Here is a 27,922-nt window from a genome sequence, read left to right as displayed (position 1 = left end):
CCACAAGTCTAGATAGAACTAAGTATTTTAGATTAAACAAATTTGCCCAAATTATAGCACCTAATTCACTTTCAGCTAATTAAGGAAAATTGTAATACCTCTTCCACATAATAGCCCTTCACATTTATAAAAACAGCTAGCCTGCATATTCTCTTTTTTAGGCTAAACATATCTAGTTCCTTCTAAGACTCTTCATCTATGGCATGATCTGAAGGTCGTCCATTATATTAAACACCTTCCTCTGGACTTTTATCCAATTTAGCAATGTCTTTCCTAAAATGTGGTGCCCATAAATGAACACAATGTTCCAGATGGGATATAAGAAACCAGAGGAGAGCTGGACTATCACCAATCTGTTCCTGGATACTCTTTATCTCAATGCAGACAAAGATCATGTAAATTCTTGGCTTCCATTTCACCTTTACCCTTCACTCTGACTACTAAAAGCATTTCCACTGCCATTTGTTTCATTTCAATTTACTTATCATTGGGCAGTTAGGAGCTATGACTTATATTGCACTGACAAAACAGGACACCCTTTCTTATATACAGTAATGCTTCATTTATCAGATCTCACTGAAGAATGTACTCTTGCATGCTAATGAATCTGCAGATAACTGAAGCTCACTTTTCTAAGTGCTAAAACTTTTTTTCATTTTAAATATTTTTGCAGTTAATCTTTCTCACATATATTACACAGTTCACTGCACTCTTATTCAGCTGTTACCAAGTAAATAATTTAATTTCTTTATCACACTGGGCAGTAATAGTTTTCTGATTTTCAGTTTTTCTGTCTCTGTTATCCATATTAGCTTTCATTCTGCCATTGTACTTTCCCTTAATGCTTCCTCCTCTCTAGCTGACTATTAAAAACAACTGGGAAAACAAATGGTTTTGATTTGGTTATTTAGCTAAGAATAAGGCTTGGTTGGAGGGCCTAACAAGAAATATGAATGAGCTTTAGTAAAAGATTCTGTGCTAATATTTCAATCCTTTTAAAAATTAGTTCTGGGTTCATTCATAGCTGTGGCATGGAAGGCTAAGATAACATAGTAGGTAGAGTGCTGGGCCTGGAATCAGGAAGACCTGAATCCAAATTCTGTCTCAGCACTTACTATGACCCAGAGCAAGTCGCTTAATCCTGTTTGCCTCAGTTTTCTCACATGTAAAATGATCTGGAGAAGGAAATAGCAAATCACTTTCATATTTTTGCCAAGAAAATTCCAAATGGAGTCAAGAGGAGTTGGACATGACTGAAAAAGAACTAAAAATCAATTTGCTAGGTATTATGCTAAGGGATGGATATGCAAAGAAAAGCAAAAACAGAAGCCCTTACCTCAATTCTAATATGGGAAATAACATGTAAAAAATTAGACATATAAGATACATTCTATGCAATTGGAAGATTATGTCATAGAAAAGTTCTATTGGTGATGGGAGCTGGAAAAGGCTTCTTTTAGTATTAGTGAGAAAGTGCACTCCAAATTATAAGACTCCTGTTATTATTATTATTATCTTACAGTGAAAAGAGCTGATTTTTGAGTGAAGGGATAGCGGTTGGAATCCTCTGGTATTCACTGCCTATGTGACTTTGGATAATTAACAATTTCATGTCTCAGTTTCCTCATCCGTAAAATGAGAGATTTGTACTAAATGACATCTGAGCTCCTTTTTGGCCTTATCATCTTATGCTGCGGCTATACCATAGGAATAAGTGACTTTAATAAAAAAATTATTATTATGAAGTGGTGGGGACTCAGCAAGAGAAGTAGGGTACCTAATCTAGATACCCAGATGATCCCCCTTAGAGGCTAAGGGTAGCAGCAGCTACTCTCTCTGTATGGTGGTCCAACCTACTAACAACATGGGAGTAGAAGTTGAAAAATACCCTGCAAGGGTGAGGAGAGATAATGTATGTTATTTTAACACACTTAAGGAAGAATTTAATTTCTTAGAAAGAGAAAGCTAAAGAAGTTCATTTTTTTGGTTGTCCCTAATAATTTATCAACCTAGTGGGCATAGACAACTTTGTCTTGGTATGTTCATCCTTATTAAGATAAAGAAAATAAAAACCTTCTATTATCCCAAACATCAATCAGTTGGCAAGCATTCATTAAGTGCCTGTTATGTGCCAGCACAGCTAATATAGGTGCAAAAGCAAAAGTAAAGTAGTTATTGCCCTCAAGAAGCTTACATTTTAATTAGTGTATTACATTATTATGGAAACATTGAAATTCTAATGTTTGGTAAAACACATTTGCTAAAAAAAGTTTGCCAAATTTCTTTTCTAGATAAAATGCATATTTTTGTCATAATGTACACATATTTAGGTTTTCACTTCTTTTTTCAGAAAATTCCATCACTCAAGCTTTAGCCATACTATAATACTAGCTCACAGTTATTTAGTACCTTACAGATTACATTAGGCCACTAAGATGAGTCTGTAAAATGGTGTGATGATAATATTTGGGCTTATCTAATTAAACTGAGCTAAGGCTTGGATGATGGAATTTTTAAACCTAAATCTCCTGAAAAGAGAGATTGGCTTAATGGATCTCCAAGACTACTTCTAGCTTTAACATGTTATGATTCTATGTCATCTGGTCAGTAAGCAGGAATAATTTTTGAAGAGCAAAAGACTAGTGTGGGTTTGTGTGGTCTTATTAAACTGGGTCCATTTCTTGGTTTTTCTCAAAAGGTTAAACAGAGTTCAGATTTCACTTCAGCTATACAAATGGACATTGGACAAATGAACATTGGAATAGGAAAAAAAATGTGAGGCTGATTTTTTTTCTTTTAGACAAATTTTCAGTGGAAATAGCAAGTGAGCATTATCCACTCAACTGCTTTTTCATATACATTTGTCAAAAGTGAACCAATCATTCTAGGCTTGGTGTGTATAAGACAGTATGATATAATGTAAAGAATCTTTGATTAAAAGTCAGGAAAGGTTTGGGTTAAAGTCTTACCTCTGACCTTTACTAACTTTAAGGTCACAGGCTATCTGGTGGGGAAGGGAGGAGGAGCCAAGATGGTGGAGAGTAGACAGATCTTTGTCTAAACTCTTCCTGACTTCCTCAGATCAACACCAGATCAAGCCTCTGAACTGATTTTGGAGTGACAGAACCCACAAATATTTGGAGTCTAACAAATTTCCAGCAGAAGACATTTTGGAAGAACTTCAGAAAAGATCTGTTTCAGTAGGGCAGGAGAAAGTGGCCAAATGCAGATATAGCACAGAGATCCAGAGCTGAGTGGCCTCTGCACTCTGGGAGAATCTACTGGGAGGATTTTATCCAAAATACAGCAGCATTGGCTACTCTGCCCTGGTTCAGAAGCCAGAGAATCAGCAGACTAGCTGTGAGACATCCAATGCAACTACAAAAGGCAAAATAGCAAGTCTCTGAACCCAGAATAATGTGAACTTAGCATATCTACCCAGAATGGGAAGGAAGCCAGCAGTACCCAGGCTCAGGGTAGTGTCAAGCCACACCTGTAGAGGAAGCTTGGGACAATCTCTCCTTTGTTCTAAGAGCAGACCGCAACCTTCAAAAATGAAAAACAAATTAAAAAAAGCTCTAACCAAACTCTGAGGACATGAAAGGCACAGTCTCCAGATGAAGCTCCAAAGGGTAATATGAGTTGGTCTCCATCTCACAAGGCTCTCTTGAAAAAATTCAAAAAGGATCTTAAAAGAGAGAAGAAAAATGGAGAAAGGAAATGAGAACTTTTCAGGAGACTGGAAAAGGAAACACAAAAATTATCTGAAGAATACATCTTAAAAATAGATTTAGCAAAATGGAAAAAACGTGTAATTCCTTACAAAATAGATTTGATGAAATGGAAAAAGAAAACAACTCCTTGAAAAATAGAATTTGTGAAATGGAAAAAAATCCAATTAACAAAACTTATTTAAAAGTTCAGTTGGCCAAATACAAAAGGAGATTTAAAAAAAGCTAACTGAAGAAAAGAATTCATTAAAAATTAGAATTGAACAAATAGAAATGAATGACTCAATGAGACATCAAGAATCAGTCAAACAAAATCAAAAAAGTTAAAAAAAAGGAAAAAAATGTAAAATACCACATTGGAAAAATAACTGACCTGGAAAATAGATTCAGGAGAGACAATTTAATAATTATGAGACTACCTGAAAACCATGATGAAAAAAGAGCCAGGATAATATCTATCAAGGAATCATCAAGGAAAACTGCCCTAATATCCTAGAACCATGCTGTGTTATGGCCAGTGTACTCAGCAACCTGGCTCAGAAGAGCATGAATAGACACAAACAGCTGAGGTGTGATAAGCAGAATCAGTTGTTGTTTTTTTAATTAAAGCATACAGACATTTATAGCCCCAAACCGTATGATTAGCATATGAGAAAAAATAGACTTGGTCAATGTTGTCACAGATGCATGCTTGTGGTTTCATGTTCCCATGAAGTAAAATCCTGAAGCAAGACATTTGTACAATAAATTTCAGGAACTTATGAAAGGTCTATGGAAAGCTACATTCCAGGAGATTTGTGAGATCCGCAAAAGTCTTTTGACCCAACACTGAACTCCTCCTGAGCTCTCAACATTTCTCCCTTTTTTGTTTCCTAATAATTTATCTACACCTGTCTGCCATGACTTTCTAAATGGGAAACATGATCACGTACATTTTTTGTAGTGAGACATTGCCTTCATAATAGCAAAAAAAAATTTTTTCAATATTCCAGATAAGCAATAGATTAAAAAAGTATTATGATGAGTACAACAAACGTTAATATATCATGCACCCTTGTCCCAATAATTGTTGGATGTTTAAACCAGTAACTAATCTGTGGTCTTCAAAGGTATCAAATCCTAATCAAATCAAATCTGGCATCATGTATATCTTTTGCTGCTTCATACAAATCCCCAATATCAAGGGTTATATTAGGCTTCCCAAAAAGACTATTCAGATGATTCCTAATCCTATGCCACTCCCAATAAGTGTCATTATATTCAACTTTTATCACACAGAACTGATTATATCTATAATCACAGACAAGTATTTGTCTAAAATTCCATGTTGACCTCATCTCCAATGACTATAATAGCTTTTTTCAAATTGATTAATGCCTAGAAAAACTTAGAATTTGAGTTTGCCTTCTGAATCCTAAACTGACATTCCTGCTTAACTCTTCCATGTATTTGGCCTGCACTATCTCAGCAGATACAGATATAGCAATAGATATAGAACTAATCAAAGAAATGATCATTAGTACTCCTAGTACAACACAACTAATAAATACATCTTTTATTCCTAAATCTCAAAGAAGTTTTTGTCTTTCAACCAACTCACTTAATACATAATTAACTTGTATTGTTACACCCCTTCATTTTTACTGGCATCAGCACATACAAAGGCCTAATAGTAATAATTATCAAATTTTCTGTCTCTAATCTTGAAATATAATTGGTTTAACATTGCAAACATTACAGGTAACATTGTATGAACCTGTAGCATTAAAAGGACCTGTGGGACCCCATAGTCCCAAAATGCTAACAGAGGTGTTAAATCCTACCACGAAGACCTAAGGCTCTTTTAAACAGGCAAAGAATGTCAGCTCTTCTTGCTACTACCTGTACCCCATTGGTGTTTTGGAACCCAAAGTGACCTTGTCCATGGCCGCTGGAATCTTCCACGTCTGCTGATCAGCTAGTCCATCAGGAGGTGTCCATGTGAGAATGAGATACCCATGAGGGATAGGAAAGTCCCCAGAGTTATTATGCCAGCTTTGCAAAGTGGTATTTTGATCTATTGAATAACAAGTCTATTTTGGAGTTCTAAGTCCACAAAGAGTGGGTCTATGAGGGCATTATCTCATAGGCCAGGAGTATATTTAACTTGTCCCAGTCCTCTTACAGCTTCAATAATAACTTCACATGAATAACCAATTCATTTGTAATTGTAATCCTGTAGTAGTTCTATATTCATTGTCCCTCTTCCCTTCTTTCCTTTATATTTGAACATAATAAGATCGTCCCTCAATACTTGTACCTGATGTTGTGGCCATTTTTGATAAATACTAGAGAAGACAAAATTAATGGAAGGGTAAGAGCTAAACCTGAGAAATTAAAGCCATGTGTGTGAATGTGATTGTCTATTTTATGGAGCTTAAATTCTGTTGTAATTTCTGTTGTAAAAAAAAAAAAAAGTTCAGAAGCTATCCCTTATAATTCAACCTCTGAAAAATGTTCCCCAAAGTGATTACCCTAGCCCATGGTGGATGAGAGACATAAGCCCAATAACTTTTCTCAAGTTGTTCGCCTCTACACAGCTGCAGTTGATGCATGGTGATGACCAGAGCAAGAATCAGGTTTCTTGTTTTGTTGTTTCTTTTTCTGGTTCTCTTTTTCTCTCTGGGCTGCTTTGTTGTTTATCTCTTTCATCTTCTTCCACAATTCTCATGTTCTTTTCTGGCATCCAGATTTTTTCTCCTTCATCTTGCCCCTTGATTATTATCCTATCTGGTCCCTTCCAACAACCATCCTTGCTTTCTTTCCACATGATTTTTTGGAAATTTTGCTATTATTTTGCCTGTATCTCTGTTTTTAAAATGTTTTCCAGCTGGTATTAACTAATTTATATCCATTGTTAAGTGATTTATAGTGCATAATCTTCTATAAGGTCATTCCATTGCTTCCTCAGAACCAGAGGGTAAAATAGCCATTGAAAGAATCATCGATTACCTCTTAAGACCCCAACATGAAAACTCCGGGGATTATCATAGCTTAATTTAAGAATTGTCATATCAAGGAGAAAATATTGCAAACAGCCAGAAAGAAATAATTCAAATATTGAGGAGCTATAATCAGGATTACCCAGGACCTAACATCTTCCAATTTAAAGGATTAAAGGGCCTGGAATATGATATTCCGAAGGACAAAGGAGCTTGGATTGTAGCCAAGAATCAACTATCCAGCAAAATTTAGCATTATCTTTAAGGGGAAAAGATGAACATTCAATGAAATAGGTGAATTACATTTATTTTTGATGAAAAACCAGAGCTGAACAGAAAATTTGATCTTCAAATACAGAACTCAAGAGAAGCATAAAAAGGTAAAAAGGAAAGAAAAAAAACTTTTTTTTTAAAGTTAAAAGATTACATTCCAATATGGGAAGATGATATGTTTAACTCTTGAGAACTGTATCTCTATTAGGAGTATATCTAGAGAGTGTAGGTTTTTTTACTTTATTGTGATGGTATATTAAAAAAAAAAGAAATTAGAGGTAGAAAAGGGAAGAAGAAGAAGGAGATAAAATGTGGGAAGAGGCAAAAAATACCTATTACAATTAATGGAAGAAGAGCATTGTGTGAACTTTAATCTCATCAGATCAAAGAGAGAATATTAGACATATTTCATAGAGAAATTTGTCTCAACCTATAGGGAGGTAGGTGAAGAAAGGGAAAAGGAAAGGGGGAGGTTAATAGAAAGGAGAACAGAATGGGGAAGGGGGGGAAAGGATAGAAAAGGGGGAAGGAGCTGTTAAAGTGGAGGACAGTTTGAGGGAGGTGGTGTTCAGAAGCAAAGCACTGGAGAAGAAGGAAAGGGGGAAAGGAAAGAGTAAAGCATAACTTGGGGGAAATAAGATGGCAGGAAATACAGAGTTAGTAATTTTAGCTGTGAATGTGAATGGGATGAACTCTCCCACAAAATAGAAATGTATAGCAGATTAGGATTAAAAGCCAAAATCCTATAATATGTTGTTTACAAAACACATTTAAAGCAGAGTGATACATAAAGAGTAAAGATAAAATGCTGGAGCAGAATCAATTATGCTTCAGCTGAAGTAAAAAAAAAAAAAAAAAAAAAAAAAAAAAAAAAGCAGGGTAGCAATCCTGATCTCAGATCAAGCAAAAGCAAAAATAAATCTAATTAAAAGAGATAAGGAAAATACATTTTGTTAAAGGGTACCATAGATAATGAGGTAATGTCAATACTAAATATATAAGCAACAAATAGTATAGCATCCAGATTCCCAGAATGCTGCAAGAAGAATTAAACAGCAAAACTATAGTAGCAGGAGATCTCAACCTTGTTTTATCAGAACCGAATAAGTCGAACCACAAAATAAGAAAGAAGTTAAGGAGGTAAATAGAATTTTATAAAAGTTAGGTATGCTAGACCTTTGGCAAAATTGAATGGAGACAGAAAGGAATATTCTTTTTTCTTTGCAGTACATGGAACCTACACAAAAATTGACCATATTAAAAAAAAAAAAAACAAAAAAACCTCAAAATCAAATGCAGAAAGACAAAAATAGTAAAGGCATCTTTTCCAGATCATGATTCAACAAAAATTACACGTAATAAAGGGCCAAGGAAAATAGACCAAAAATTAATTGGAAACGAAATAATCGAATCCTAAAGAATGAGTAGGTAAAATCATAGAAACAATCGATAATTTCATTCAAGAGAATGATAACAAGGAGACGACATGCTGAAATTTATGGGATGCAGCCAAAGCAATTCTTAAGGGAAGTTTTATATCTCTAGATGCTTACTTGCATAAAATAGACACAGAGAAGATCAATGAATTGGGACATGCAACTTAAAAAGCTAAAAAAAGAACAAATTACCCCCCACCCAATTAAATACCAAATTTGACATTCTGAAGATAAAAGGGGAGATTAACAAAATTAAAATCAAGAAAACTATTGAATAAACAAAACTAAGTTGGTTTTATGAAAAAAGCAACAAAATAGTTAAACCTTTAGTTAGTTTGATTAGAAAAAGAAAAGAAGAAAATCAAAGTTTTAGTATTAAAAATGAAACGGGACTTTCCACCAATGAAGAAGAAATTAGAACAATAATTAGAAGCTATTTTGTCCAACTGTATGCCATTTTTAATAGTTACAAAAGCATAGATTGCCCAGATTAACAGAGGAGGAAGTAAGTTACTGAAATAATCCCATTTTAGAAAAAGAAATTGAAAGCGCTATTAACTCCCTAAGAAAAAATCTCCAGGGCCAGCTGTATTTACATGTGAATCCTACCAAATATTTAAAAACAAGTAATGTCAATGCTATGCAAACTATTTGGGAAAACAGGGGGAAAAGAGTCCTATCAAATTCCTTTTATGACTCAGATATGATACTGATACCTAAACCAGAAAGGGTCAAAACAAGAGAAAGCAAGATTAGTTTCCCTAATAAATATTGGTACAAACATTTTAAATAAAAAAGTAGCAAAGAGATTACAGCAAGTTATCACCAGGATAAAGGCTATCTCTGAGTTTCAATTTCCATTAAATGTGTATAATTATGATGATAACAATTGTACTTCCTAAGATATTGGATTGTAAAATGATAAAATATGTGTTGTTATGATGTAAAACATTTTAAATTTACAACAAAATTAATTGGCAATTTTTTTTACTATTCATTGAGATCTTTTTAAATTATGAAGTGAGTACCCATTTATTATAGCATGTGATCACCTATATTAATTATGTCCTTAGAGGACAAAATTAAACTCTTCATGTGCAGAAGTGTATTGAGTGCAGTGATCCTCCTGTGTAAGATCCTCCTGTCACGAATTTCAATATAAAAATTCATGTTTTGGAGAGGTTACATGAAGTTATTCCTTTAGTGATAGTTTTCCAGGGGTAATCTGCATAGAATTCATCTGTGAGATACCAATATGTATTTTCTGTGAGTAATAGGTCATTCTGACTCTCCATATGTTATAGCAACTTCACCTTCTGCTATTTTTGTCCAGTTCCTTGTATCTAACTTAATTGAAAATCATTTTTAGAAGAGTGTGGGGTTAAATAGAATATACATTCCTATATTTAAAGGGTCAAAATTTCAACTAGTGCACGAAAACCCCCAAACTATATATTTGAGTATACTTTGTGCTTGGGATGAGAGAGAGAGAACTTGGATTACTTTGCTTTTCTGGGTCTGGGTCTATTAGACATTAGGTGCCATAGTGAAATGAGTACCAGGCATAGAATCAGAAAATCTGAGTTCAAATCTAATCTTAAACCCTTACTAGCTGTGTAATCCTGGACAAGTCATTCAATATCTGTTATTATTTCCTCATCTGTAATTTGAACAGGTTGAATTAGGTAATCTCTATGATTCCTATAAAAACCTGGCCCAAGAAAATATAAGCATGAAATTTAAGGGTTCCTAAAGCTATTCTTAGTCATTTATGTAATAAACTGGCATAGTGTATTCAAATCTCTTCCTAATGAATTGTAACCAATAACATGATAGCTTTACTTTAGTTACTTGCATTAAGGTAGAAGAGAAACTATTGGATTTATGGTAAAACCTGTCTTTAAATACAAACTCTACTACTGCATCTTGGACAAGTCATTTCACTTATTTGGCTTCAACTTTCTTATCCTTAAAATGTGATTATTGGATTAGATGACCTATAATGCCCTTTCCAACTCTAAAATCCTTGATTCTATGCATAAAACATCTAAAAAATCCTTTTTATTTGGTGCTCATTGAAATGGTATCTTGTCACCACCAAATTCATTTTTCTTGGGAAAATTGAGACAGACTTCCCATTATTCTATCCTATTGGAATTTTTTTTACATATGCCCAACAGAATCAACCCATCAATCTCCATCTTTCCAAATAACCCAAGTAGTCCTTAGTGGGGTCATTTTCTCTTAGAAATAGAAGTATCTCAACAACAATACTATATGATGACCAGTTCTGATGGACCAGGCCATCCTCAGCAACGAGATCAACCAAATCATTTCCAATGGAGCAGTAATGAACTGAACCAGCTATGCCCAGAAAAAGAACTCTGGGAGATGACTAAAAACCATTACATTGAATTCCCAATCCCTATATTTATGCCCACCTTCATTTTTGATTTCCTTCACAAGCTAATTGTACAATATTTCAGAGTCTGATTCTTTTTGTACAGCAAAATAACGGTTTGGTCATGTATACTTATTGTGTATCTAATTTATATTTTAATATATTTAACATCTACTGGTCATCCTGCCATCTAGGGGAGGGGGTGGGGGAGTAAGAGGTAAAAAATTGGAACAAGAAGTTTGGCAATTGTTAATGCTGTAAAGTTACCCATGCATATATCCTGTAAATAAAAGGCTATTAAATAAAAAAAAAAAAGAAAAGAAATAGAAGTATCACAGAAAAGTTGAAAGCAATGCCTTGGCAATCTGAGAATTCTCTCTAGGAAAAAAAAATCACATTTGATTGAAAGTAAAGCCTATCAGAGGCAGCTAGGTGGTTTAGTAGGTAAAGTACTGGGCCTAGAGTTAGGAAGTCCTGAGTTCAGATACTATCTCAGACACTACCTGTGTGACCCTGGGCAAATTTATTCCTTAATATGTTGAAGGAAATGACAAATCACTACAGTATCTTTATCAAGGATGGTATTGATGTGCTATGGTCCATGGGACTACAAAAAGTTAGACACAACTGAACAACAACAAAACCCATTGGATTTTAGATGAATATTGTTTCTATTTGAGCAATAATAATCTTATGCAAACAATTATAGGAATGGGAGTCCACTTGTGTGGCCTCTGAGGTAGTTAAAAGTCATTTTTCAAATCATCTCTAGAATTCTTTCTTATATTTCTACTCAACTTGGCTACATATTTTGTCTCCACTGAAAAATTTACTATTATTAATAGTATAACTCTCTGGATCATGTGACTTCAAAGCCTATTTTTTTCATACTTAGCTCCCAGAATTCCAGAAGAATCAACAGCTTTGGGAAATTGTCCTTTAAGGCAGAAAATAGTCATTTCATTATATGAGTGTCTCTACTGGGCCTGTATCCAAAGAGATCATAAAAAAGGACAAAGAACTCACATGTACAAAAATGTTTGTACCAGTTCTTTTTGTAGTGGCAAGAACTAGAAATTGAATGGATGCCCATCAGTTGGAGATTGGCTGAATAAATTATGGTATATGAATGTTTTATTGTTCTGTAAGAAATAACCAACAGGATGATTTCAGAGAGGATTAGAGAGACTTACATGAACTGATGCAAAGTTAAATGAGCAGAATCAGAAGGTCATTATACAGGGCAACAAGAAGACTATACGATGATCAATCCTGATGGATGTGGCTCTTTTCAATAGCAAGGTGATTCAGGCCAATTCTAATGATCTTGTGATGGAGAGAGCCATCTGCACCCAGAGAGAGGACTATGGGAACTGAGTGTAGATCACAACATAGTATTTTCACTTTTTTGTTGTTTGCTTGTTTTTTGTTTTCTTTCTCATTTTTTCCCTTTTTGATCTGATTTTTCTTGTGCAGCATGAGAATTGTAGAAATATGTATAGAAGAATTGTACATGTTTATGATATATTGAATTACTTGCCATCTAGAGGATATGGTAGAGGAAATGAGAGAGAAAAAAATTTGGAGCACCAAGTTTTGCAAAGGTGAATGTTGAAAACTATCTGTGCATATGTTCTGAAAATAAAAAAAACTTTTTTAAAATGGCAGGTATCTGAAAGGCCATACAAACAAATCTCTCCACAAATCTGGTTCAGAACCTGAAATATTATCTTTGGAAATGTCTACCTTTGGAGTTTGAAGCATTACCATTTTGGGGAAGCTATATTTCAAATTTCAAAGCTCCTTCAAAGGGCAAAACAATTATACCTGAAAGTTACATATAAATCAATCCCCTCCAGTGAGGACACAAAGTACCAAAGAGGTGACAGTTTGCTTCAGGATCATATAACTTTAGTAACTCTAGAACTAGAATTTAGATTTCCTTGATTCTAATTCTATGGTAGATCTTTCCATTATGCAGTATTTCTTCCATTAACACCTTCACAGAAGTAAATGCAAAAGATAAAGTAAATATGAGTAGAAATTTGATAGTCAGGAAAAGGGTACCATTACAATTCTATAAAATAGGGAATGGAGAAGAAATGATGGAGTGAGCTTGGAGTGTGGCCTAGAGAGGACTGAGACTTGGCTGGCCTAGTTAATGCCTTCCTTAAATAAAAGTCTGGCAAAAGTGGTTCAGAGAGAGAAGAAGCAAAGGTGGAGGGAATTTTCAACATGTGACCTCAGGGACTTAAGTGAATTTACAGTAGGAAAAGGTTTCTGAGGTATATTTCTAGACATGTTTGTGAGTTAGAATAGTATAAAAGGAATATTTATCCCCAGAAAAAATTGATTCCAGTGTTAGCTCTTCCCTAACTTTATGACTTTGGACAGGTCACATCATCTCATTTCCTTATCTATAAAATAAGGGGGTCAGACTATATCTGCAGTTTTTAAACTTCTTTTGCCTTGAACACTTTGGTGGTCTGGTAAAGCTTATGGATTGATCTCTTCACAAAAATTTATTTTAAAAATTGGAATGTAACACAAAATTTCAATTATAAGTTAGTAAAAATAAAGATGTGATTCCCCCCATTTGAATTCTCAAACTCCCCCGCCAAATCTATCAGGAACCCTATTCATGGATGCCAGATTTAGAAACTTTGAACTAGATAGTCTTTCAGGTACTTTCCAGTTCTAAAATTTTGTAACTAGATGTTATCTTGCAATACCACCCTGTTCAACACTGCCCAACAAGTAATTCATTCTTTCTGAATATTTATGTAAATACTAGCAGTCTTTGGCACTAATATATGCTTTTTTTTTCTCCAAAAAAACCCTACAACATTGGATACCTTTTTAATATGTTGGAGAATTACTTAAGAAAAGTTACATTGAGGTCAAATAGCGATCTTTAATTTTAAAAAAAAATTCTCTATTTTAATCTAAACTTCCAACTACTTATTTGTAGTTTCTATTAATATACAGTGTCAATGCCTCATCTACCTTGATTTTAGTACCTACCCTTTCCAATTTATCATGTTTATTCAGAGCTGTTTGCATATTTTCCCCCTTCAGCACAGGGACAAATTTTTTGCCTTTTTTTCTTTTTTTCTGAAAAGAAAGAACTTTCTGAAAAGAACTTTTTTTTCTTTCTTTCAGATTGAAAAGAAAGAAAGAAAGTTCAGACTGAACTCAGGTCCTCCTGACTTCAGGGCTGGTGCTCTATCCACTGCGCTAGCTAGCTAGCCCCCCCCTTTTTTTGTATCCCCAACATTTAGTACAGTACATAGTTTTTAATAAGTGTTTTTTGACTTGAATTGTTGATTAAATCTTTTATGATGAAAAATCATCATGATGTGGAAGTAGTCCTGGGTTCTTTAAGGCTATGCTAGAAGAGAACAAGCTTTGGTAGGTCCTTCTACTAAATAAATGCTCAATAATATCTATTATCCAATATAGCTATTATCCAAGGGTCAGCCATCTAAATTCAGAGAGACTCACCCTTGAGGCAATGAATTTTTCAGCCATAGCAGTTCCCAAAGGCTATCTTCTAAGACCACAGAGAGGGTGTGTTCTGCATTAATAGAGGGAATACACACTAATGAAATCATGGCTCTTTTAAGCACTAAAATGAGTGTGGTTTCCCCAAGTTGTTGTTGTTACGCTGCTAAGTTACTTGGTTATTTTTTACCCCATTCTGGATTTTGTTTGAGTCTGGTAAGTTTCTTGGACATTGATTGCATTTTAGAAACAAAGGAGAGTGTACAAGGACCGGTTAACTCATTTGGCTAAAGGCCCACGCTAATAAGGCCAAGGTCATATTTTAAGATCTGTGTGGGCCAATTAGTTTCACACAGAGTGAACTCCACTTCAGTGACCACAGAAGGCACGCGTAACCCCAACCAAGCATCTCACAAATGTATATGCTTCAGTGTAAGAGTGACCAAGGAAGGAAGGTGCATGGCTCAATTTAAAACTATTACCAACCCAGAAAAAACAAGTTAATATTTTACTAGTTACTGCTAGGTCAGTAGCACCCTATTCCTATCTGAAAGCATTCTCTGTACCAATATAAAGAGGCAACAGAAGATGATGAGTAGTAACAGCTCACATTCATGGTGACAAATTGCATGGAAAGAATTAAAGAGTTGTACCTAGAACCTCAAACACAGTGTGACCTTTAATCAGGACTCTTATTCCTAGCTGTCTGAAAAGCGTTTTTGTCTTTACCTGCCCAATGGATCTCGCAGTGCTGATGCACTGCTTTAATTTGGAAGCCTTTCTCTTGAGAGGAATGTTTTTCCTTGCTCTAAGTCTAAAGTGCTCCCGAGTGTGACATTCTCTGTGACAGATGTACTATAGTTATGCTTTAGCTGACTCGAAACTCATAGTTCTCCAGTGCCTGAGTGGTCTTGCTAGTGGCCAAGAGTTTGTTTCCTTTGAGAACATGTCTTTCCTGGAGCATCATCCAAGAAGAAGCTCAGGTATAGCCCCTTTGTTCTAAAACAGCAACTGTTAATTTTTGTAAAACCCCTTGAGGCTATTTTTTCCTGGCAGTCAAAAAAGGAGGTGTGTAAGTATCCATAAGATCAAGAAACATTAAACGGTGTGTAGAAGTGCCCAGTCAATTCCCTGAGGATGCACCATCTCCACGAAGCCCTAGTAGATTTCTCTCATTTCAGAATGTCAGGTTTTTGGGCCTATTCCATTTTGATAGATTGAATGCTGTCTTCACTCTGCACGAATCTCCGGCATGATAAGAAACATTGAATATATTCAGCAAAATTTCTCAGTACAGTACCCTAGTTTCTCCAATTTCCTAATCTGTAGGCTCTTGCCTTGGAGAGGTTCAAGGATTTTGTGATTCAGATCAAACATTTAGACGGGGAAACCGGCCAATTCTATACTATATCCATCTGTGATCATTTTGAGTATCTGGTTTCCTGTGATGAAGTATTGTTTTTCTTCCCCGCATTCTCACCTCCATCTTTATTGACATCAGTTCTTGGAAGCAAAGCTGAGTATAGCCACAGGCTTTTCCATCAGAATGCATGCCACTTGCCTTCTCCTGGGAGCTAAAGCCTCTCCTGCCAATGTCTATGTTGGCTAAAGAAAGAATTGCTTCTGTAACTCTTATTGATGTGAGATAAATGAATTTTTCTCAACCTGCCAGACAGTTTGAAATCTCTTGACGTCCTGGTGGATCAGTAAGGTTAACTATCTTTTTATGAAGAGTTTTCTATCAATCTCACTATTTGAAACAACTATAAATGAACTATCCCTGTGCTAACTTCTTTTAGAATGCCTCTCTTAAATGATTTATAGCCCCTAAACTTAGTGATAGTTCACATTTAAGTGAAGCTTCCATAAGAATACAGTATTTATATATAATGCCTTAAGGTTTGTAAAGTCAGGCAATCAATAAGTATTTGTGAAGCACCTACTATGTATGTGGCAGGCACTTTGCTAAGAGTTAAGTGTCACTTCTCCAATAGTAATCCCTTAAAGTGGGTGTTTCAAGTATTATCATTCCCATCTTACAGATGAAAGAACTGAGTTTCAGAGAGATAAAGTGATTTGCTTATGGTTTCCAAGTTAATAAGTATCAATGTCATGTTTTGAACACCCATCTCTTTTTTCTAATTCTAGCACTTTTTCCATATTATCATACTCCTACTATATAGAACTAGAAAAAAAAACTTTATGATTAAGAGGAGTTTAAAGGATATATATATATATCATATATGCATACAAATATATCTTTTGGCTAGTATTTTGTGGGTAGAGTAAATATCTGTATTAGATTATTCTCTTTGATAAGCTTTTTATTTGTGAAGTTTACTTATTATTGAACTTTGAAGAAAAAAGAAAATATTATATAGCAGTCTCTATCACAGTATACATTTAACAAAAATATTGAATGCATTGTGCATTTGGAACTTTATGGCATATCCTTGAAATGCAGAGGGTAATTTAACCTTAGAATTTAATAGACTAAAAAAAAGGTTCCTTATCTGAAAAATGTTAACATCATGGGGACAGATATGCTATCAGCAGCAATGGCATGTTCATTGATTTCCTAAGCAAGGTAAAAAATGAGAACTGTTAACAGAAATCTGACTTATGGAAATCTGACAAATGGAAAGCAAAACCTTGTCTTGTTGATTGCCTGGCTCAAGAAAAAATAACTTCTACCGTGTGATAGAGGACGGTATAACTTCTATCATTTTATTGTTGGTGATCACTAACAATAAAACTTTGTTGAAACTTTACTAGTTGATTCATTAACATTTCATTTCCTTCAGATATCACTGAATCATGCCCTTGCCATCCAAACAATGCTTCCTTCTTTTGAGAGTGCAGGGATGCAACCTGGGAAGGCTCAAAACTGAATGTAAGCCTCAACCCAGGGATCTAGCCTGGTACATATTCATAAGGGATGTGTGTGAAGGAATGATATTCAATGCTGTGTGAGGGAAGTGCTTGGTGGGAGCTCAAAGAGCTCAGAGAGGATCATTCCAGGCTCTCATCAGCTCCATCTCTCTTACACACACACATTCAGCACTGAATTTCAGCACTAAAAATATTTTGATATAAATGTGCCAGGCTTCACCCCCAGGTTATGAAGAATGAAAGAAACATGAAATGTGGAAACTGCAGAAATAATAACATGCAAAAAATTGTTCCCCTGTAAAAATCACCGCCTGATATTAAGAGAAATTGATAGGGAAATGAGAATTAAATCTGTCGATTTAAATTTCATAGAAGAAATAGGACTTACTTCTTCTGGAGATTCAGAAAAGCCTGGAGGATCTTGATCAATACATTTAAAGTGACTGTGGTGTCTCTATAGAAAAAAGTTTCACCTTTTTTTTTTTTCCAGGATTGGTAGACATGTTATGAATGAGAAAGCAATGTTAACACTGTTGTAAAACCAGGTCTGCTAAATCATTGAGCTTATGGGGTCAGCTGACCATATCAAAGTTATCCAAACACTTTATTTTATATATGATCTGATCTCATATAGTTCCCCTGAGCAATTAGCACTCTTCTATAAAAATGTTAATCGCCTTGAGTGAACCCTTAGGTCCTCTTCTTGTAATGAGTTTTATGATATATACTAACCAGACTTTGTCATTATGACATATATATGTTAAATCAATACTAGGAATTCATTTCAGATCCATATCTTCTCACAGCTGAGTGGTAAATGATAATGTGCTAGTGCATCTTGACCACTCATTTAGATGAGATTACAATTACTCTAAATCTGTTTTAATGTTCTCTTTCTTTTTTTTTCCCTAGCCTCCCACGTTGATATCACCTCAGCCACTTCAGAAATCACCTATGGATTATGATTTTTTTATTTACAATGGCGTAATAGATCCAGAGGCTGAAGATTTCTTAGCCTTCAAAGAACATTTTTGTTTATCTTGGGGAAATATCTTTTCTCTCTTGGAACACATAGAGAAATTTCTCAAGGACTATGCAATACCTGAAGTCAAGATAAAAGGGAAAAATTTGATAGCACTTCTTCCTGACTTTGAACTTAACAGTAGGCCTACTAAATTAGACCTCCTGTCAGCATTAGAGAATCCAACTTATATCCTCAAATTAATTAATCAGCCAGGCCGGAGGTACCAAGGGCAAGGGGGAATAGAGGAAGCTATTATCAAGATCCAAGCAACATGGCGATGCTATATGGCCAAAAAAACATATTCTCTTTTCCGAGAGCAGAAATGGGCTTCAGGTGTGATTGCCATCAACTGGCTTCTGCATGGTCATAAGGCCCGAATAAAAAAGATCCTGAAGGAAGTACGAGAAAGACACCTGGAGAATTTCCACAAGCGAGCCAAGGTGCATGAGGCTGCCAGCTGTTATGGCAGACTTCCTTCTCTAAACATCTCTTGCTTGAGCGATCGCAATAAGTGTGTCTGTTTCTCTTCCGCTCGCCTTCCTCTTCCCTTGTTTTAACCATCCATTTGTTCAAGCCTCATATTTTAATCCTCATCAACAATTTAATGCTTTTGCAGCTACAAAATCTCTTGCAATTTTTCTATAGAAAAAGTCTGTTCACTTTGACCAGGGATAGGTCTGTCAGAAAATCAATGTTTTTAACTGCATTACCTTTTCTCCCTATATATACCTTCTGGCACTTTAATTTGCTAGGGAAAAAAAATCCTTCTCTTGTCTACATTGCTGTCACCACTTTGTCAGAAAGTATTTAAGTTTGTAGACAGCCTTTTAATTAGTGCTCACAATTTCATTTATGTTTGCTTTCTCTTTTTTTTCATTCATATTCTGTTAATTAAGTGAGCTGCCTCTAATCTTCCCCTGCCAGTAGCATCATGTAGCCACCTAATTAAATTAATTGGGGAAGATGTTTTAAGTATGTAATTAAATCAATTAATATAATTTATGCCTGGCTTAACTGTACAGTGGAAAAAACAGCTGAAGTTTGACTAGATGAATCCACTACAGCTTCCTGTCACTGATCAATGCTCTTCTTGATTTTTAGCATCTGGCAGCCAACTGGAATCGCATCAGGACCTCCAGGAGGACTATTATCCATATCCCATCATTAGGTATAACACTTTTGCCTGCAAATCTATCAGCAACCTCTATTACCCACCACATTATGGCTCCTTGATTGAGTTCAAGGAAGGCCCCTTGTTTTATTCAAATTGGTCTCGGCAGGAAAATGTTCTCGACATGATGAGAGTAATAACACAGGGCCCTCGCTTGAAACGGCGTTTAATTTGGGGATTAAGCAAATAAAGTCATTATGTGGGGGCTGCTATTCAGTGGAGAGGTGATTTGCTGTAATTCGCTTTCATCTGTATGAAATGAACTAAAAAGTTGTATTTTTTCCCCCCTGAAATAACAGATAATGTTTTCGATCTTCTTTAATGATAGAAGAACATGGGCCTGTGCGTGTGGCTGCTGTTCCGCCAATAAGCCAGGATATTGCTTGTACACTGTTTTTAATCAAATGTGCAGTCAAAATGATAAGCTACATTCTCTGAAATTATTTAGTTCTAATTACGAGCAGATGGGATGCTTTATTTGCACCTAGGGCGCCTGAGCAAAAGGAAATGCTGTGTGAACAAGAATAATTAAGAAGTTGAATAGTGTTTTTTGCGCTTAAATAATCTGCAGTTTCATGTTAATTAGCACTAATGTAATTATTTAATTACATTTATGAATTGGGGAACTTAAAAGCTGTTGCCTGCAACACAGGGGTAAAATAGGTGTACCAAAATGACAGAATATGCTTTCTTGGGAATTTCAGAATTGCACTGATGATTCTTCTAAAATATGAGCTGCTGTCAAAATGTTTGGGGTTTGATTTATTTTTTTTACACTTGCCTAGCACATTAATTTTCCTTGGTGAGTTCAAATTTCAGAAGCTGACTTGGTCGGGTTTTGAAGTAGCAATATTGCAAAAAAATGAGTTTACAAATTGCCCCTTATTTGTGTCTTGGGGCTTTATGTAGAGATTAATTTATTAGACAAGTTATGATGGCAGAACTCAAGCTTGACATTTTAAAATAGTTATGTTGTTTAAAAAAAATAAGAAGACTTTCAAATGATGTAAGTGAGGAGCAAAAAAAAAAAAAGGGGGGGAAGTTAGTATAAAAGAAAATTTTGTTTGAAAAGTAAATAGTGTTGAAATGTCCATTGTAAAATAAAATTTAAGAACATCTTAAAATTAAGGACAAAATCCTAAATATTAGCGATTAAATATTAGGTCAGTATCCCCATACTTCATCTGAATCTATAATCTCATGTTAGTTAAGGAAATATTTCCTTGTGTCTATAAAGGAACTGCTGTTCAATAGAGAAATGATCTGCTGTAATGTGTTTAGATCTGTATAAAAATCAAAGACATATCTGAGTCCCACAGATCCTCATATAATCTGTGACTTTTTAATCTGTAGCTGAAGTCTGAAATGACTTCCTTCTGAGGATATAGACATAAGATGGTTTAGTAAAATATGATAGATGTGAATATGAGCCAGGTTTCTCTCAGGTCTCTATTTTGGTGGGCCTGCGTTTGCACACCAAATTAGTTCACACAGAAATTGCCCTTGTAATTGATTGCATCCAGAGTGGCTCATTGCAGGCACAATTAACTGACATGAGCCCTTAGAATAAGGTGCAAATGTCTTTTGTGCTTCTGTGACTAATTGCAGTCCTGGAAATCCTCAAAATTTGGCAAACTAAGACTTGACCTGACATCATGGCTAAGATTTTTTTGCTATTGTTATCTTCATTTCATTCAAAGTTAGGAACAGAAAGTACTTCTCTTCCTGCTGTTTAGGAGGTCAGAAGTGGAGAAAATAAAATGGGAATAGGCCAGTATAACAACACACTCAGAATTTGATGCTCCTCATTTTTAGCTAGATGTATCTGGTTTACTATGCAGTGGGATGTGACAGAAAAGAAATGAGTTCTTAGTGATCCCTCTCTCCTACTCTGACCTCCCCCAACTCAGCTAGGAAGCCAAAACTTGGTGGACAATGATCAGTGATCTATCTAATCTGTCTTCTCATGGAATTTTAAAAGGGAAGATATCTGGAAATTTAAAATGTGTTTGCTTAATAGTTTGGATTTGGTTTTAAAACCAATTTTCTCCTAGATAACACATTTCCCATTTATATAAATGCATAATAATTTTGAAGGTCATTTTGGTCTGTGGAAAACATGAAATCCATTTTAAAGGAAAAGCTGCTAATTACACATTTATCTAAGAGATCAAAACAAGCTCTTTTTTTCTTAATTGAGCATTTTTTAGAAAGCCTAATTACCTATTTTCACTCAGAGCCTAAACTGGCCTTTGATCAAATAATCCTCATTCAATAACCTTTGATTTGAGTTTTATAAAATAATTTGAGCACACTAAATTATATTAAATAACATGGCAACCATGATCTATACTTTTATGATTATTCATTTTTTTAACCTTATGTACAATTTCCCTTTAGGAATACCCTGAATAGATTTTAGCCATCCACACCATGACTCCTTTTGTTGAGTGTCCAAGGGACTTACCTGCTCAATTCAAGAGAATGGAAGTGAGAGTTAAATGGTCCGGCCTTACAAACATATTGCTACGTACACACACACACACACACACACACACACACACACACACCTACTTAATACCGTATTTTCATTTCCAAGATTGAGATTATTAAGATCAGATTTCTCTCTTTGCTTGCATCCCCATTCCCGGACCCCAGAAAAGAAAGTTTAAGAAGGCACTTAGTAAATCACATCCTTCTCTATCACTTCTTTTTAGTTTGCAAAATTCTTTTTACAATTAATCATCTTTTAGAGCTAAACCCAGCAATAATTCCCCCTGCAGTTGGCTAATTGGTGCTTCAGTGACTTATTTGAATCCTCAAAATGAAGAGCAAATAACTGATATTGTAAACTCTGTTGCAGATGTAGGCAATTGGCTGTTTGCTCATGCATCTTTGCACACACACAGATAACTGCATGTATAAAAATGGTATCAGATCTTGAAAAGGATGGTCATCTTTTCATGATATCCCCACAATTTATATTATTTAATTTTTAACACATTTTATTGGTTTTTTTAGTTTTCATATCATTAGAGTTTTCCCCAGGTTACCTTTCCTTCTTTCTAAGAGCCATTCCATATAACAATAAAACTTTTTAAATCCCCAAAAAAGAAAAAGAGAGAAAAAAAAATAGCACGATTGGTTCATGAATTGAAGAAGTCTAAAAACATGTGCAATGTATAATACCTGTGGATTCCCCACTTTCACAAAGAGATGGATTAGGAGTGTCCTTTTGTATCTTTTTGTTTGAATTATGCACATTCTTTATAATTTTGCAAACATTCACTTTTTGATTTTTTGCATGTGGTTAGTCCCTTCATTTACATTGATAGAGTCATTGTTTATCAAGTTTTCTTGGCTCTGCTGACTTCATTTTGCATCAGTTCATGTAAATATTTCTATGCATCTCTGTAGTTATCTCATGTTATGCCTTTTAATGAAGGCATATTCTATTATATTCATATATTATAATTTGCTTAGTCATTTTCCGGTCAATGGTTATCTATGTTGTTTCCAATTCTTTGCTATCACAAAAAATGTCACTATAAATATTTTAACATATAGTAGGACTTTTTCTTTTGAATGGTTCCTGCATTATATTTTAAACTAAGGATTTTTTTTTTTGGTTTGTTAGTGCATCTATGATTATTACCAACACTAATGAAATGAACAGCGACATTTCTAGAAAGTAGAATTGATTTGCCTGTTAGAGTATTTCAAGTAAGGTTCTTTTTTTTTCCCTTCAGTCTTATTGGGTTAAGATGTAGGTGGGGCACTGATGCCTATTAGGTTAAATAAACTGGCCTTGAAATCCTCTGAAGAGGTGAGAGAATGACTTTTTTCGAATGTTAAAGAAAGATCTCCTGATTTAACATTATAGGTTTTTAAAGTAATTTTCCCATAATTATGATAGTATAGGTATCTTATAATTTTTTTCCGGTAATAATCAGTATAAAGAAACCTGCTATGGTACACAGATTATACTGGATTCTATTTTAAGTAGTCAAATAAGCAAGACTGCCACAGGGGAGTGAGTGTTCTAGTTGGAAAACAAGAGATCTTTAGAGTAAATAGTCATGCTGTCATCACCTTAACTAACTCTTCCACTATGGTTGGCCTGGTTCCTCCTACATCTCCCTTTAACCTCCGTGTTCCTTTCTTTGGATTCAGCCTTTGTGCTGCATTTACATTCTGTGGCATTCTTTAATGTATCAGCATTAAAATAGATGTGCCAATTATATGGCTCTAATGTTGTTACTAGGTACGTTAGGCAGCGATCAGCCAATTAAACCTCCAATTATTTGTCTCCCCTCTCAATTCGCCTCACCCTTTAAGATCTGATTTGGTTTGGGGTAGTAGAAATTGATGAAAAAAAATTTTATTTGGTTCTCTATATTTAGTCTCAATTTTAGCATCAATTGAAAAAACACATGATTAAAAGGGATATAAAGGCAAGTACTACATTGAAGGACAGTAGGTCTTGGAGCACTATATGTCTTAGAGTGAAAGAGCTGGGGCTATGACCAAGGGTAACTTACCCAGCTAAGTTAAGTATAATCCTGAATGGAAAAAAAAGAGCATTTAACAACTGAAAGATTTTCAGGTTTTTGTGACAAAACCCTCAGAACTTAAGGAGAAATTCAACATATAATATCCAGGAGAAATGTAAAGATTAAAGACTAATAAGAGATTCAACTAAGGCCAAATTGTTAACTTCATATATGTGAAAATATTATCAGTAATCTTATGATTGTCATTATTTGTGTAGTTTGAAAGAAAGGCTTGGGCTGAGCTGAGTAGATGGGATGATTTCAAAAAAAAATGAAATTGTTTATGGACAGATTAAAAAAGGTATAATTATCTCATACAAAAGAGACATAAAAGAAAAAAAGTGATATAGAAGAAGCTAGAAACTTACTCTCAACAGGAATGGGTTAAAGATGGAAAAATATGTACATGCATCTATATACATATATATATATATATATATATATATATATATATGTGCGTGTGTGTGTGTGTGTGTATGTATGTACGTGTGTATATACCTCCATAGATATAAGGTCTTCTACATTTAGAAAGAAATAAGCAGCAAAGGCATAGTGTAGAGGAAGAGGATGAAGGGACTTTTAGAGGGATGGGTAGGTTAAGGAATAGGAAAACAAGATAAGTAGAAATAAAGCAGTTGTGAAAAGAAATAGCATAAATAGGGTGGGAAGGATACTGAGAAAAAATAGGAAGAAGGGAAATACACAAGTAATTGTAGCTTAGAATGTAAATGGGGTGAATTTACACACACACACACACACACACACACACACACACACACAAAAAAAACCCAGAAATGAATAGTAGTTTAAAAATTTGAATTCAATAATATGTTGCTTTCAGGAAACATTATAAAGATGAGAGACACACAAAAATAAAATAAAAGGCAGTAATAGAATTTATGTTTAAAAAGCAGAGATAGTAATAATGATCTCAGACAAAAGTTAAAATAGATTTACTCAAAAGCAAAAAATAGAGAAACTACACTATGAGTCAGCAATATTATTCAGTATTGCTTTAGACCATTTAAAATACTTAGGCAGTATAAAATACCTAAATTTATACTTGCCAAAACGGACCTAGGAACTATATGAATATAAAAATACAACACTTTTTATAAAATAAACTCAGATCTAAATAATTAAAGTAATATTTATTGTTCTTGGGTAGGTGAAATAAACAAAATTTACCTAACTAATCTGGTTATTCAATGTCATACCAATTAAATTGTTAAAAACTATTTTACTGAATTAGAACAAATAATAATAAACTGCATTTGGAAGAGCAAAGGGCCAGGAACTTCAAAGAAACCAGGAAAAAGAGATGTAAAGGAAGTAGTCAGCAATATTAGCCCTTAAACTATATTATAAGGGAGAGCATTTTGAAGTATAAAAAAGATCATTCCAATTACTTTAAATTAAAATTTTATTTTATAAACAAAATCTATGTAGTCAAGAATAGAAGAAATGCAAAAAACTGGGGAAAAAACTTTCATAGATAATCTCTCAGATAAGATGGGTTGGAATATTGCTGTGATACAGGAAATGATGAACCATTTGATTTAGAAAAACATGGAAAAATTTGGACCTATGAAGGAAGATGCTATCCACCGTTAAGAAACAGATAATTGGTGGAAATATAGTAAAATCTTTTATATATATATATATATATGTGTGTGTGTGTGTGTATGTGTGTGTGTGTATATATGCATATATGTATATGAGTGTGTGTGCGTGTATATAACCATATCTATCTGTATACATATATAATATATGTATGTTTATTAGAGATCTATATATATGTATGTATATATACATATCCGTGCTTAATTGTATCTGCCTTTGGAGAGGCAAAGAGAAAAAAAAATGTGAAAAGTACACAGCAGAGAACAAAAGAAAACCGACAAGAAAGCTAAGCTAGGCAGCTTTGAAAATAATATGTAGTATTTATTATATAAGTTTTCTTGAAATGGAAATTTATTGTTTTAAGTTGAATCCTCTCATGTTCTATGGGGTATGACGTTTTGTTTTTTCTCTTCTCATTTTGTATTTAAGCCCCCTCCCTTTTTTTTCTACCTCTTGCCCCAACAAATTAGACATTAAGTGCATGTAAATACAAATGATATCTCTTTAATTTTTTCTCATTTGTTTCTATGAAAATGAAGGAAGATCAATGTTCACTTGACTTTGGACTTGTAGGAACTTTAAAATTCTTGTTTTAATCTCCATTGATTAGGACACTTAGACTGGCAAGAGTGATCACAGTATCCAGTTTATTGGCCATGCCAAATATTTTGCCTCAAACAAACAGATTTATAACAGCCCATAAGCAGAGACTATTTTTCAGACAACAGTTTTTCACCAAATGTATTGAAGTCTTTGGGGATCAAAAAATCTTCTTGAACTGCTAAATCTTCCCTTGGATCAAAAGCATTTCTTGTTTGTTAATCATTCATTTAGTTAAATGTTAAGAGTTTTAGATAAGATTTTACTACTTATTTGTATATTATGTTTTATCTTTGCTGATTATTATTAAGTTTCTAACAGAAACTATTTTAAAAATCTTTTTTATTGGGAGAAACAAAAATAGATACTGTGTTGACTGAGTCCCCTTATGCTCTGTGTAGGTCAAAACTGGTATTATGAGGTCTGGAATAGTTTATATACCTAGCTTCTTGGATTGTTTTTGTCCATTTTGACACACTTTGGCATATTGGAAGAAGAACAGATTAGATATCAGAACACCTGAGTTCTGGTTCTAATTTCTTCAGTTCTTTAGTGTGTGAGTTTTACATAAATCAGTTTTTCTGGAGCTCAGTTTCCTTATCAGTAAAATGAGGGAGTCATACCAGATGATGACTTTCTAAGATATTTTTTAATGGTAATAGTCTTGTCTACTTCATGTGCTGTTTCTGAGAGAGAATAATGTTGATATGTGCCCCCTAAAACAAATATTTAATATACTAAAGTCATTATAACTCCTCTTATCTATTATTTAATCATTATATAATTTGTAAGCCATATTATGATGGACATAATGCAGATATATCTACAAAGAAATAGGTCTTACTTTCTAGAAGCCTAGATTATAGGATAGCCTTCACACTTAATAATAATAATAATAGCAGTTACCTATAATAATATATTATTATTATTTATTAATATAATAGTAAAATATAAGATTAAAATATTAACATAATATATTTAATGTTGTTTACATTGCATATTATACTTGATTACATTCAATAATATAATAATTTTTTGTCAATAGATATATATAATATAGTGATATTATATAAATTGATATATTTATTTTTATTTTGATATTATATACAATAATATATTATAATATAGTAATATTTTAATATTCTAAAATAGAATAATATATTCTATAATGTAATGTTATATAAATTTTTATTACAGGTAAGTGCTGTAATAGGTGGGTACCAGTACCTATAATAATTATTATATTTATAATATAGTAATATTTAACATAATTATTAATAAGTATTGTTTATCATATACTATAATAATATTGTATAAATTATTATTATTATAGGTAGGTGCTATTATCCTCATTTACAGATGAGGATATTGTATCAAAGCTAATACATACAATACTTCCTAAGTGCCAGGCCCTTTATTATTTCATTTGATCCTCACAAATACCCTGGGAAGTAGGTGCTATTATTATACCCACTTCACTGATGAGGAAACTGAGGCAAATAGATATTAATTGACTTGCCCAGGGTCACACAGCTAGTAGGTATCAGAATGGAGATGAATTTAGATCTTTCTGACATGGGACTTGACTTTCTATCCATTGCCCCACAGACCTATTCCTTTTACTTAAATAAAATACCAGTCTAATACTTAATGATACTTAAATAAACACACACACTCACTCACAGACAGACAGACACACACACACACACACACACACACACACACACACACAC

The 27,922-nt window shown here is 34.0% G+C and overlaps 1 protein-coding gene across 3 annotated transcripts in view; it reads left to right on the top strand.

The window, feature by feature from the left end:
- Positions 1 to 27,922, top strand: part of IQCH (IQ motif containing H) — a 289,727-nt gene that overhangs the window by 136,849 nt on the left and 124,956 nt on the right. For all 3 annotated transcript variants that reach the window (XM_031955329.1, XM_031955330.1, XM_031955331.1), the window contains 2 exons: positions 18,131 to 18,682; positions 19,344 to 19,410. In XM_031955329.1, the coding sequence (XP_031811189.1) occupies positions 18,131 to 18,682; positions 19,344 to 19,410 (619 nt within the window). The remainder of the gene's footprint in view (positions 1 to 18,130; positions 18,683 to 19,343; positions 19,411 to 27,922) is intronic.

Source organism: Sarcophilus harrisii, chromosome 2 (assembly GCF_902635505.1).
Source record: "Sarcophilus harrisii chromosome 2, mSarHar1.11, whole genome shotgun sequence".
In the NCBI taxonomy this organism is placed as follows: domain Eukaryota; kingdom Metazoa; phylum Chordata; class Mammalia; order Dasyuromorphia; family Dasyuridae; genus Sarcophilus; species Sarcophilus harrisii.
The sequence above is the reverse complement of the archived record's forward strand: the minus strand, read 5'-3'. Positions and strand labels throughout refer to the sequence as shown.